Source organism: Rhagoletis zephyria, unplaced genomic scaffold, assembly GCF_001687245.7.
Source record: "Rhagoletis zephyria isolate East Lansing unplaced genomic scaffold, Rhagoletis_zephyria_1.1 Rzeph_scaffold_00191, whole genome shotgun sequence".
In the NCBI taxonomy this organism is placed as follows: domain Eukaryota; kingdom Metazoa; phylum Arthropoda; class Insecta; order Diptera; family Tephritidae; genus Rhagoletis; species Rhagoletis zephyria.
Window position 1 is genome coordinate 155,280 of NW_016157275.1, and position 14,286 is coordinate 169,565.

Sequence of the window (14,286 nt, forward strand, 5' to 3'; positions counted from 1 at the left end):
GTGTGCTGGCTAATATTTTTAGATCCGACCAGATTTGTTTTGACTGGAAGAGGGGTTAATTCTTTGTAAAAATTTTTCTATACATTCTCTTTTTGCCTGCTTCATAGAGCGTCGCAAAGCCCAATTGGCTTTTTTGAATACTATCAGGTTATACATCGAGCGAGAACGTTTAAACTCGTACCACGCAGCTTGTTTTTTGCGCGGATGACCGCAAGGTCTTTATTCCACCAAGGAACGTTTTTCCGTGGCTTGTGCGAGGCCGTAAGGGGGATGGAAGCATTGGCAGCTATCCTGACGATTCTCGTAAGCCGAGCGGCTTCCTGATTAACATTTTGCGATATGGGTCTTTATGTACAGTTATTTTCGCAGAAATATTGAAATTTTTCCAATCAGCGAGGTCAGTCTTGAAAGTGCGTTTAGCTTTGTAGTTACTATGAGTATAACCTAAATTCAAAGTAATAGTGATGGGATAGTGATCCCTACCATGAAGATTGTCGAGAACGTTCCAAGTGCACTTTGTAGAAATGGCAGCTGTACATAGGGTGAAATCGATGTTGGAAAAGGTGTTATGGGTGGAAAAATGGGTTGCCGAGCCATTGTTGAGACAAATCAGGTTGGAAGCTAGAATTACATCTTCAACTTGTTTTCCCCTGTGATTCGTTGAGCCAGACCCCAAACTGGGCTCCACGCGTTAAGGTCAGCAGCGAGAATTACTGGAGACGAAGTTTGGTTTAGAATCTGAGTTAAATCAGTTGAAGAGAAATTTTGGTTTGGTGGAATGTATAAGAAAACTAAATTGATTTTGTGAATAAGACTGATTTCTATTGATAGAACAGAAAGACTGGATTGAATGGGTATTATTCACGATTGAGAGAATACAAAGGTTGCGCCGATCTCGGACCGCTATTCCTCTCTTAACGAATTTGACAGAATCGTTGTTTGCATGACGTCATACTGGTGCAACTTGTTTACGTTTTCCTTGCAACATTTTTTCTTCTTCTTCCATTCTTGCTCACGTTTTGGCATTTCTCTCTCGCAATTGCACCAGTGTGACGTCACACAAAAGTTATTCTCAAAAATCCTCTCTGATCGGCGCAATCTTGTATTCTATCATTCTTGGATATTATTTTATATGGAGTATTTCTCTTAATGAGTATGGCAACGCCCTGTTTGTTTGTGTTGTTGTGAGGGAGATTCTGAAATAAACCGATGTATTGTTTTGGGGTATAAGCGCTTGCATTATATGCTAAATGAGCTTCGTTTAAGAGAATTACGGATGGTGAATACGAGTTAATTAAAAGTTGAAGGTAGTCGAAGTTATTTATAAAGCCATTCATGTTCCACTGCAATATTGTGAACATTATAAAGAGATATTAAAGAGAAGATAAAAAGAGTGATAAGAGAATATGCAAAGACTATACCGTCAACTGGAATGAGTAGTCAGCTAAGCTGAGTATCAACAGTTGAAATATAGCTTCTAGCAACTTATTAACCGACTTCCAAAAAAGAGGAGGTTATCGGTTCGTCGGAATATTTTTATTTTTTTTTTTTTTTTTTATGTATGTTACCGCATAACTTTGGACCACGTCAACCCATGTCGAAATGAAAATTTCATCGGAAAGGTAGTGTCTCAGAGGTGGTCCCATACTAATCTGGTTGAGATCCGATCAGTGGATCATGAGATATATATATATATATATTTTTTTTTTATATGGGAGTTGAAGTCGGTTTTTTTTTGCTAAAAATTACTTGTTTTCTTATTTGTTTTTGATTAGGCTCAATAATTGCGTGATCGGTTTCCCTTTGAGTAACTAGGTTTTCGCGGGAGTCTATGAAAGAATTGTTGTTGAGTTCTTGGATCAAGGTTGAAACGATAGAGGATGGAGAAGATATGAATGAAGTAGTCGAAGAAGAAATTGAAGTTTGGTAAGTTGAGACGTTGGTGCTGTTGTTGGCAGTTGTGTTTAGATTTTGGAGATGACTGGTGTTTTATTTGAGAGAGTATGATCAGAGTTAGGCTGTGGATCTTAAAGAGAAGATTTGAGTGCATTTGAAAAAGTTTGTGTTAGTGGAGGTGGAGATTGGTTTTCTTTGAATTTTTTTATTGCTTCACGCATGCTGCATTTGCTTAAGGTTTTGATTTTAAGTATCTCTTTCCCTTGTTGGAATGATGGACAGACATAAGAAGAGGAAGGGTGGTCGGCAAGGCAATTTGCGCACATTACTCTTTTGCAGCTTTCTGAACCGTGCAGTGGAAGGCTGCAAGAACGCATATCGGAGCACTTTTGCAGTATTTAGCTGTGTGGTCTAGCTTCTGGCATGTTTTGCAGCGCATCGGGTTGGAAATATAAGGACGGACAGAGGTCATTCTCCAAGCGATAGAAATATTTGTTGGTAGGCAATAGCTGTAAACGTAAGCAAAATAACGCCAGTGTGTTTTTCAACACTTTCAACATTGCGTTTGAACTTGTAAACTGACGAGACATTGTATGAATTAAGGCCTTCAATTATTTCTTCCTCTGGAACATCGATAGGGAAAGGAGCATATATGGTGCCTTTAACAGCGTTTAGGTTCTGATTGCAGTTTGCGCTTACTTCTCCTATACCAGGAAGGTTTTTGATGCGAATAAACTTTTCAGCGATGTGCTTATTTTTAACAAGAAGGAGTAGGCTTCCATCTCTCAGTTCACTTATTTTGTTAATATATTTGCTAATGGCAAGGATAGCGTTATGCACACGGAAGCAGGAAGTTTTGGAAAGCGGAGTGTTGGAAGAATTTTCAGATTTTAACACTATAAACTTTGGGCCGTCTTGCTTTGTGGGGGAAGAGAAGGGAACACATCGAAAATCTTTTGAGGTTTTTTTCGTTTGGGTTGGGGACTATCGGAAAGCGGAGCAAACCTATTGTCCCCGAGGTTTCTCGCCCCAGGGGGCATTTTTTAATCACAATCTCACTTTCACGTTATGTACACGTTTTTCACACGAGATTTAACACAGTCAACTTGAAAATAAATTAAGTGGAAAGAGATACTGAAAGAAATTCAGCAGAAATGAAAACTCAGAAAATGGTACCGAAAAGAGAAACGAATAACACAACTGATCGTCGCGGGTGTTAGTCGATGACTGTGATATCAAATATTATCTGAAACATGTCAACTATAGTTAAATTATTTTCTTCTTATTTTCTACAGTATAGTTTAAGGAAGTTCCAACGTTATGTAAAAACTTTAAGAAAATCCTAAAGTATTTTGTTTGAATTGAAAATTCAGTACAAATCAGTACAAATTTTGAAAAATCAGGACATTAGCGTACTGATTGAAGAAATGAATAAAATCAGTACAAGAGTTGAAAAATCAGTACTGTTCTGATAAAATCAGTACGTCTGGCAACCGTAACGACTACTGTATATGCATTTAATTTAATCTTTAGATAGTTGGAAACCATATTGATAAATTTGACCGGATCAAAGTTTACAGAAATAATCCTCATATTATACTCATCATGAAATGATCCACTGAAACTACATACATATATATTTAAATTAACTCTTAAGATACATAGTTGGCAACCCTTTTCAAAAATTTGATTATTTGATATTCATAAAGGAATAATTTATTCAAATTGCATACATATGCATAATATAGTTTATTTAACTTTTTTGGCAGGTGGCAACCCTATTTAAAATTATTACCGTTTGATAAAAGTGCACTGAAATGGCTTTGCTTCGATAAAACCTTTGCAAAATTTTACGCACTTAAATATTTCACTTTATTCACTTTATTTTCATACAGATGGGTATTTTTGCCGAAAGCGGTAAAGGTGGCTTTCACAATTATGTTTCAATATTTAAATTTGATGTAGTATGAGGGGAGATATGAAGCGATGACATGATACATATGTTTGTATGTATGTATATAGATATGTATACAGACATACATACATACACATATGTAATGTATGCATTTACACCTATGTAAATATGTATAAATGTATATAAAAAACTTATAGAAATATACATAAACATATTTTAGTTGCATGAGACATATAATATTTCTTATATCTCAACTATCCTCTCAATGAAAACTTCCTAAAATACTTGAAAACTTCACATGAAGGAAACTTTTACTTGCGGAAGTTCCACAACGTAGTACTCCTCTTTTGTGTTCCTCTCTTTTTCGGAACATATTTTTGTCGAGTACTTTATTTAGTTACTCGACGCTTAGCAACGATACTTCTCTTCAGTATCCGCGCTCTCAGTGAGAGGAAGAGAAGGAAGCGTACTCGCTGTAAAGCGAAATGTCTTCCGATGCAGGTCTCTAGTACATATGTACTTCTACAATCACAAAAATTGTCATAGACTGTCTTTCTTTGATTTCAAATGGAAAACATTGCGATCATATTTTACTACCCTGCAAAAAATTGTCCGACTATTCTCTAAAGAGAGTATTCCGAGATTACTCTCAATCGGGTACAATTGGGCATTAATTAGTCGTAACTAGTCTCATACGGGTGCTAATGGAGGTTAATTAGTCTCGACTCATCCCTTATGGGTATAATTGGAGATCAATTAGTCCCCAACTCATGTCTAACGGGTACTATTAACGATTTAATGGTATGTAGGCACTTAGTCAATGAAATTTCATGTGCGACGTTGGCACACAGAGAGAGTATTCGCCTAACAAAACTGAGCAACCCGGTTCGAATCTCAGCTGGCGCAAATTTTTATTTTTATTTTTTAAAAGTGACTAGTCGCTTTTTATACCCTTTCGGGTATAAAGGTGAACAATTAGTCTCTTCATAGGACATGCTCGAACAAAAGCGATCAGTTCATTCCATATAAAGAGATCAAAAGTGGTATTAGTCGCATGCTCTTTTGCGATTGCTCCCGGAGTCATCCCGGATTAGTCCCATTTTTTGCAGGGTAGCAATAAAGAAATCTATATAATTAAAACAAATACACATGCAATTTTTTGAACAAGTCATGTCTATCATGAGTTTCATGTTCACGGTTTGGCAGCCAATTAATTATTTTACATACCAGATAAATTAGGAACAATAGCATTTTCATATATACATAAGCATTGCAATATTTTTTCCAATTTTAATATGGTTTTCCGTTTATTTACCTGGAATTGTATCTTAAAATTTGTAGGGTATAGCGCCGGGTAAGATACTACGTACATACGTAGAGTAAAACCTCTCAAAAGAAACGCAGTCATTCAGTTTATACAACATCGCTAAAATTAAGTAATTTTTTATTGCAATCAGGAAATAAAATGAGAACACTTTTTTATTTATCTTTACGCTAACGCTTTACGGCTTCACATAAACATATTTGTATATGTACATTAGAGTGGTCCTTAAAATAAAATGAAGAATTTGTTTCGGTCTCATCCCATCAATCGGTAATACCACGATCACATATATCACATATAAATTTTAGTTTCGATTGGAGTCGGTTAAGGCGTGTCGCACAGGGGGCAAATTTCAGATTCCTCTATTAAGACTCAAAAAACTAAAATTTATTTTTTTTTCATCTAATACCCAAAATCGATACTACGATAGTCGAAGATATCACATATAAATTTTGGTCCCGATTGGAGTTGGTTAAGGCGTGTCGCAAAGGGGTCAAAAGCCAGAAGCCTCTATGGAGACTCAAAAACTTAAAAATATTTTGTTCATTTAATACCCAAAATCGATACTAATAAAGTTAAAAGTATCACATATAAATTTTGGTTCCGATTGCAGTCGGTTAAGACGTTTTCATAGGGTAATCTGAAGTTTGACCCGACACGCCTTAACCGACTCCAATCGGGGCCAAAATTTATATGTGATATCTTCGACTAAAGTAGTATCGCCTTTGGGTATTAGGTGAAAAAGAATTATTTTAATTTTTTGAGTCTCTATAGAGGAATCTGAACTTTGCTCTCTGTGCGACACGCCTTAACCGTCTCCAATCGTGACAAAAATTAACATATAATATCGTCGACTATAGTAGCATCGATGTAGGGGTTGAGGCTTAGGAAAGCTGATATAAAAATTTGCTTCCTACATTTAAGGACCACCCTTATGTACTTACATACATATGTTAAAGCACTTGACTATATTTTCATGATCATTGTTTAACGCCATTTCAGACTCTGCACCAAAGCCGAACCATGGAAGGCTGCTCGGCACCATTGGTTGTTAAATTCGCCGACACACAAAAAGAGAAAGACCAAAAGAAAATACAACAGATGCAAGCGAGTATTGTTGGGATAACCGCACTGACGTCGCCAACTACAGGAGCCATCGCCGGTCTAGCTTCCGCGCATCCCAATGGTTTTCTCCCGACTACTGCTGCCGCTTTAGTGCCCAATCCCATATCTGTGACGAATGCGCGAACCAATTGTTCTATGCCATTATCAATGGCGACTGTGGCTGTCGCCAACCCTGCCTCTGCATTAGTGCCTTCTTCCGCAGCGATCTCAGTGCCACCATCGCTACTAACTACTGACAGCCGTCAGCAAACGTCGCCATACCTGACCACCGCAGAGGCCATGAATGTGTCACCTGCACAGTTGCATATATTCCAACAGCTTCAGGCATTCGGATTACATCCTACTCAGTATTTACAAGGTGAGTGAGAAATTAGTCTAAAAAACTGTAACTACACGGTTAAAAATTTCGGTTTTACTTTTAAACTTTTTGGACTGCATATATGACCAAACTAAATTAAGTTTCAAATACAACCTTCCAAGTTTAAAAAAAAGAGAGCACATATGTTGGGTTTAGAAGTTAAACAGTTTGGTTTAAATTTGAAACCCAAACATTTTCATAATTAAGAATAAAAAAAAATCTTAAATTTCATGCTCCGTCTGATGAGGATTGAGCTTGAACCCGGTCAGCCTGGGTAGCAACCAATTGTATCACGCATCTTTGCACACTAAGCTACAGCCACGCATGTAAATGTGTTTTCATATGTTGAGTTTTCTATTTTGGTTTAGATTTTAAACCGAATTTTCTATATATGAAACCTAGAAACTAGAATTAAAACATTTTGGTTTGATTTTTAAACCACAAACCTTTTGGACTAAAATTTATACCAGAATATATTAAAAATTCCTTAAAACTATTGACTGGTTTAAAAAGTAGACTATAAAAGATTAAAAAAGGCAGTAGTCCCAGCGCGGTCTAAAAATTAAACCCAAATTTTTGACCGTGTAGAAACAGCAAATTAACTGATTTTTCTTCAACTGCCCACTTCTTCGAGGCATAATGGGTTGAGGGTTTTCACGCAAAAGACGGAACTTTAAAGACCACGTCAGATACTTAGAACTTTGTGGCTTTACGTGGCATTTATAACTTTGCCAGAAAATCTCAAGACTCAAAAGGTATGCCACAACGAACGTCAAAGAAACAATTTTACACTGTTTGTTTACTCGTGAAAATTGCTGTGGATTTTATATATTTCGTTTTAAAGATATCAACAGTGTAATTAAAAGTTGTATTTCTGCATGAAGGCTTGAATTTTAACGAAATGAAATAAAAAGTAAACCAGCTGATTGCCAACGCGCGCAAACAGATTTGGGTTGCCCATCTTTGAGCTTCGCACTGCAGCTCAAACGATCTATGTGACATTCTAAATACGTGCATTTTCATACTATTCATCTTAGCTGTCAAAGCGAATCTGTCAGGAACCGCAAAGCAAAAGTTTAATCTGGCATAGCCTTAATAGCTTTGTGCACTTGTATTTATTTAAATGCATCCGCAATTTTCCCTATTATCTGATATTCCTCAAATGAAATTTTTTCAGTAATTTTAAAAACGATATTCCGCACCGTCTTTAATAGAACTCTTTGTTTTATATTTATGTATGTACCCTGTAGGGAAAACACGAACCAGTGAACCAGATTTCTAGTTCAGTACTAGTTCTTTTATGCCAAAAACGAACCAGTCCGATAGTACTAGTTCCGCACCAGTCCAAAAGCAGTGAAATGTGGTACTTTCACTAAACTATTCTATTTTAAATTTTAAAAGCAGGGAAGATAGTCATCATTATTTTACAATTTAAATCAGCATTTAATCATTATTTTATGAATAAAAAATTCAGTGCGCAGGGTGCAATGAACTTTTTCACTTAAAATGCGTTAATATTTTGCCGTCGGATGCTGAGTTCCTAGTGAACTCTGACAGACCTTTTTTCTGCAATACATGTGCAGATGTTCGACAAAAGTCGATTCGCTCACCGCCTCCCCCCACTGATCTTGTGCAAATTGCTGAGTGAGTGTATCGAAAACTCTAATGACGAAAATCAACCAATATTATGGCAAACGGTCGTAAAAGAAATTGCTGCTCTTAGAGCGGAGAACGCACACGTTGTTGCGTTGGTTAATGCACTCCGCGAAGACAATAAGCGTTTAATTTGCAAAACTGAATGCCTGCAGTCTGAACTTCACTCTTTAAAGAGTACTATTCGCTTTGAAGAGTTCGCATCTGCAATTACTACGCTCTCAGCTGAAGTGAAAGGTGTTCGCATCGACCTTCGCTCTTCTATTAACAGCAATACACCCAGTAAACAATTAGCTCCGTGCACTAATACTAACGCGGCTTCACCAGCCAACTCTACTTCAGCTCTCAAGTTACGCTCTCTACCTGCTGCTACTGCAAAACGTACTGATAAGAGCAATCGGCAGATGCGTCAGAGTATCACTGGCTCTAATGCAAATGCACCCGGTCTACCTGCTGCTGATAGGAATGCTGCTTCATCTTCTTCATCTTTGGCCCCTGGCCTTGTTGCTGCTGATAATGATAAAACACCCACGAATTTCGCTACTAAAGTTGGCGATTTATCTTCTGCAAATGGAATCACAGTTAGTGTACAGAACATTAATGCTGGAACTGCTAGCAGCACTTATGCCTCCATTCTTGCTCGCGATAACGCTGGTTATAATGCTAATGCTGTTCAGGATGTTGTTGGTATTGCTGCTACTGCTAAACGAACTGATGAGAACAATCGACAGAAGCTTCAGAGTATCATTGGCTCTAACGTAAACAAAGATCTCGACGTTGTTGTACGAATGAAATGGCTTCACATTTCTTCATTTCATCGTTCGGTTTCTGAGGATAAAATTTTGGATTACATCGTCAAGCATGCTAACATTGATAAACAATACTTAGTTTGTCATAGACTAATAAAAAAAGATGCGCCTCCCGATTCATATACAAAAGTCAATTTTAAAGTTGGTGTTGCCTATGCGTTTTATGATAGAGTTTCGTCATCTGACCTTTGGCCTGTGGGTGTAAAAGTACGTCCGTTTCATTTTTTAGCCAGGGAGGAAAGTACACAAGATGCACCGTAGCTGCTACTGATAAAAAGCAACAGTTGGTCACTGGGGGGCTAACTATTTATTTTCAAAATGCCTCTGGCCTTAGAACTAAATCGCACGCTGTTAAAGCGTTCAGCTCGCAATTAGACTATGGCATATTTGTTATTATTGAGACCTGGTTAAATCCGAACTTTTATGATGCTGAATTTTTCGACCCAAATTTGTTTGTCGTCTTTCGCAAGGACAGAGATGCTGAGAAAACTGGTCGCACGCGCGGAGGTGGTGTATTAATTGCTGTTCAACGCAAGTACTGTGCTTCATTAATTACTCTAGAAAATAGTGATTCTGTACTTGACCAGATCTGTGTCTGCATACGCGGCTCGTCGGCCTCCACTGAGTGTTTGTTTATAATTGCATCATATATTCCACCCAACAGTTTGGATTGCCTTTATAGAGCTCATGCTGATAACATAGCTTCTTTTGTGCTCAATAAACTAGGTGACAATCATATTTGTATCTTAGGTGATTTTAATATTTCAAATATTAATTGGAGTCAAAGTTATTGCTCTGCTGGACTAATGCCAACTAATATGTCATCATCATTTGAAACCTTTTTTATTGATAATATATTAAGTCTAAACCTATTGCAGATAAATCGTTTTGAAAATAAGCTCGATAAAATTTTAGATCTTATATTTATCAACGAAAATGTCAATTTTTTTCTGTCTAAGTGTCATGCACCAATTTCTCCCACGGATATGCACCATGTGGCTCTTGTTCTTAAGGTTGAATTTTATGAATTTGGTGAATCTGTCTTAGGGCGGGTAATCGCTTTTAACTATGCGCGTTGTAATTTTTATACCTTAAATCAACTTTTATCGGATATCAATTGGAACGAATTGCTTTCTAACTCTGACCCTGCTTATTGTTATAATATTTTCAAATCAGCAGTATATGATATTTGCTTGAATAATATTCCAGTTGTTAAACCAAGACCTTATAAATTGCCTTGGTACACCAAGGGGCTGAAGAATCTGAAAAATTTAAGAAATAAGTTTTATAAGAAATATAAGAAGACACAGCATCAATCTTTTTATGATACCTATCTGCATTATGTGAAGGAATTCAATTGCTTGGATAAGTTCCTGTATAAAAAATATATTCTTAACTTTGAATCTAATATAAAGTCCAATCCCAAGGCATTTTGGACCTTCATTAAATCGAAGAAATCATGCTCGTCGATACCCTCTACGATTTTCTATAAAGATAAACACGTCAATTCCACTAAGGATGCTGCTAATTTGTTCGCTGATTTCTTCTATTCGAATTTTGTTTGTGACAATGATGTGTCCTGTGAGGACTTTTCTTCGGATGTTAAATCCTTAATTAATCTTGGCACAATCTCACTTTCAGCAAGCGATATTGTTAATGGTATTTCTAAGCTCAAACCATCATCAAAGATGGACATTGATGGGCTCTCAGCAGTTTTCCTAAAAAGCTGCCCAGCAGTAGTTGCTCCTCTGGAAATAATTTTTAACAAGTCTTTATATTGCGGCGAGTTTATTGATGCCTGGAAGGTTGCTTCAATAGCTCCCATCTTCAAGAGTGGCAATAAGAGTGATGTCTGCAATTATAGACCTATATCTAAACTAACGAACATCTCGAAGCTTTTTGAGGGCATTATTAAAGATAAGATTTATTTCTCTGCAAAAAGTATAATCAGTCCCAATCAACATGGTTTTGTGGTTGGGCGTTCCACTGTTTCCAACTTAGCCGTTTTCAGTGAATTTTGTGTTTCCGCTTTTACTGCCGGAAGTCAAGTGGACTGCATATATACTGATTTCTCGAAAGCTTTTGATACAGTCTCCCACAAAATACTAATTCATAAACTTGCTTGTCTTGGGTTTCACTCAATTTTCTTGCAATGGCTTAAATCCTATTTATGCAAAAGGCAGTGCATAGTCACCATTGATGATGTGTCGTCTGATGCTTTTACTGCCACTTCAGGAGTTCCTCAGGGGAGCATTCTTGGTCCTCTACTCTTTACTTTGTTTATCAATGACATTACTTCGTGTTTTTCTCATGCTAGTTCTTTGCTATATGCCGATGACCTGAAGATCTACTCAGTGGTAAATAACAGGCTGGATATGCTGAAACTTCAATCGGATGTTGAGAATCTTCACTCATGGTGTATTAGATCGCATCTTTGCTTAAATATAAATAAATGTTTTCATGTTAGTTATTCGAAATTGCGCTCCCAATTTGAAAGTTCATACAGAATATCTAACTGTGTTTTACGCAGTGTTAATGAGATTAAGGACCTTGGGGTTATATTCGACTCTAAATTTACTTTTAATAATCATGTTAATTTCATTATTTCGAAATCTTATGCTATGCTTGGTTTCGTTCGGCGGAACTGTGCTGAATTTTCTGATCCTTATATGTGGAAATTGCTCTACACCTCATTTGTGCGTTCACATCTTGAGTATGCTACAATAATTTGGCGGCCTTTTCATCAGTTTAACATTGACAGGATTGAACGCGTTCAAAAGGTTTTCCTTAAATATGCTTTGCGATCTCTACATTTTACTGATCCCATCCCGTCATACAATTCTCGATTGCTTCTTTTAAATTTAAAATCTCTGGAAAGCAGGAGGTCTGTCCTCTCTTTAACTTTTGTTCTTAGCATTATTCAGGGTGTTCTTGACTGTCCGGCCCTTTTAGAGAAAATAAATTTTAATGTTCCGAGAAGGGAACTACGTAGTTACTATCCGTTTTATGGCAATAATAATAGAACTATCTATTCCCGTAATGCACCTCTTACCCGTGCCTTAATTGAACTTAACCAGATCTCAACTTTTATCGAGCTTGATTTTTCTTTACAAAGAAATATTTTTGTCAATATTTTGAACTCATTTTTTTAACTAATGTTGTATTTTTACTTGTGTAAGTAGCCTGTAAGAATTATTGTTCATAGGCTACACAATAAATAAATAAATAAATAAATTATTGAGTTTTATTTTTTCGCTCAAACGGAAATAATTAGTATTGATTTTTATTTGTGGGATTACAAATGATGATTATTTTATGATTTTTATTTTTTCGCGCAGAGATTATCATTAGTTTTCAGTTTAATTTTTCCACTTAAAAATAATGATAATTTATAAAATTGAATAGGCCATAAAGACGCAACCTACTGAAATTTTTACCTGAAAAGTTTGGGTCTTATTCCTTTTATAAGGGCGCGGCTACCTCTCAAAAGGATACGTCGGTAATCACGCTGGTATAGTTTTTGAGTTGCTTAATAATCATTATACTTAGTGATTCCATAAACAAAGGCCAAGATCCTGAAGGACAATTGAGAAAGGCAATGCAGTTGCCGAAAAAGAGGCATTTAAAAAAAAAGTGTCAAAATAATTAGCACTTTCTCACAAAATTTATTTAAAAATGCAAGCCACCAGAGCTACATTTTTTTTAAGAAAAGACAAATTAATTTTTTTTATGCAATCCACCACAGCTACCTTAATACAGTCAGTCAATAAAGTTTACGTACAACGAATTTTTTACAATACGGGCAACTATTTTTTTAATATTTTAGTTTTCGGTAATTTTTTATAATAATATGGTCAATTCTACAACAAAATCCCCAAAAATCAGAGTTCCAAACCTTGTGCAAAATTTAAGAAAATTCTGCAAAATTTCATTAAAATAATTCACTTTCTATTTACGCTCTCTAGAAAAAGTTTTTTAGCCCATTCAATTTTAGTATAATGAAGTGCAATTATGAGGAAGCTAGGACTTTCCAAACAACAAAAAAAAATGCTAAATATCAATGGTAAGTCCTAGCTACCTCAAACTTGCACTTTGTTATACTAAAATTGAATTGGCTAATAACTGAGTGCTTAACTTTTTTCTAAAGAGTGTAAATTGCAACACTTGGAGGGAAATCCGCAGAGTTTTCTTTAATTTTGCATAAGGTTTGGAACTCTTATTTTTGGGGTTTTTGGTGTAGAATTAACCATGTTTTTGTAAAAAATTAGGGGGAAAAAAATATTCAAAAAATAGTTGCCGGTATTGTAAAAACTTCACTGTACCTAAACTTTATTGACTGACTGTATATCTTATTTAATTAAGTACGACAAAGACTTTCGAAGTACTTCATATATAAATTTAGACAAGTAAGACAAAGTGAACTAATATTTTTACTTTTAAGCAGAACGCACTTTTGTTTTTTACTTACTACTTAAGTTTAATACTACTACTACTACTAATGTGGTTTATAAATTTTTAATAAATGCGTTTAAACATTTGTGATTGTATTGTCCTTCCTTCAACCGATCGTATTTAATATAGAAGGGAAATGTTTCGACAAGCCTGAGTAGAAATGTAGATCTAAGGTGACAAATTTATAACAGGTTGGGAACTACATATAAAAAATGGATGCAGATCGAACTAGATCTCATCTGTCGAATTAGGAACTGGAACTAAAGAAAAGGGGATGCAATGGGGGACAACTGACACTTCCTAGGACATCGCGATGTTAAATTCGCCAGTCGCTAGCCTGCAAAAGAGAATTAACGCGTACTACTCATGGTTCCAAACGCACTAGAACCGGACCAGTTCCGCACTAGTTCGTTTCGCTACAGGGTACATTAGACTGCGCCTTATTTTGCAGCTTTGTCCTACAAAGCAAGACTCCCCCAGAAAAGTTCATTTGGCCATAAAAACGTGACCTGCAAAAATTTTTTAAATCGAATATCGGAAAGATGTGCCTCAAAGGCCCTAAAGTTCAGAAAATTCATGGAATTTTTCACAAAGTCAACAAAATTGCCTATAAAACAGTGGGAAATTTAATATATTTACAATATTTTTAAATCTACCCAACTTTTAAAGTTACTGAGGTTTTTCTCACGTAAAATTAAAATTTTCTAGGATTTGAGAAGTTAAATTTTAGCCCAGTAAGTTTACATCAAAAAAT

General features: G+C 36.0%; 1 protein-coding gene across 10 annotated transcripts in view; it reads left to right on the plus strand.

Annotated features, from left to right (window-relative positions):
- Positions 1-14,286, plus strand: part of LOC108358004 (CUGBP Elav-like family member 2) — a 364,101-nt gene that overhangs the window by 141,073 nt on the left and 208,742 nt on the right. For all 10 annotated transcript variants that reach the window (XM_017609112.1, XM_017609110.1, XM_017609115.1 and 7 more), the window contains one exon: positions 6,138-6,618. In XM_017609112.1, the coding sequence (XP_017464601.1) occupies positions 6,138-6,618 (481 nt within the window). The remainder of the gene's footprint in view (positions 1-6,137; positions 6,619-14,286) is intronic.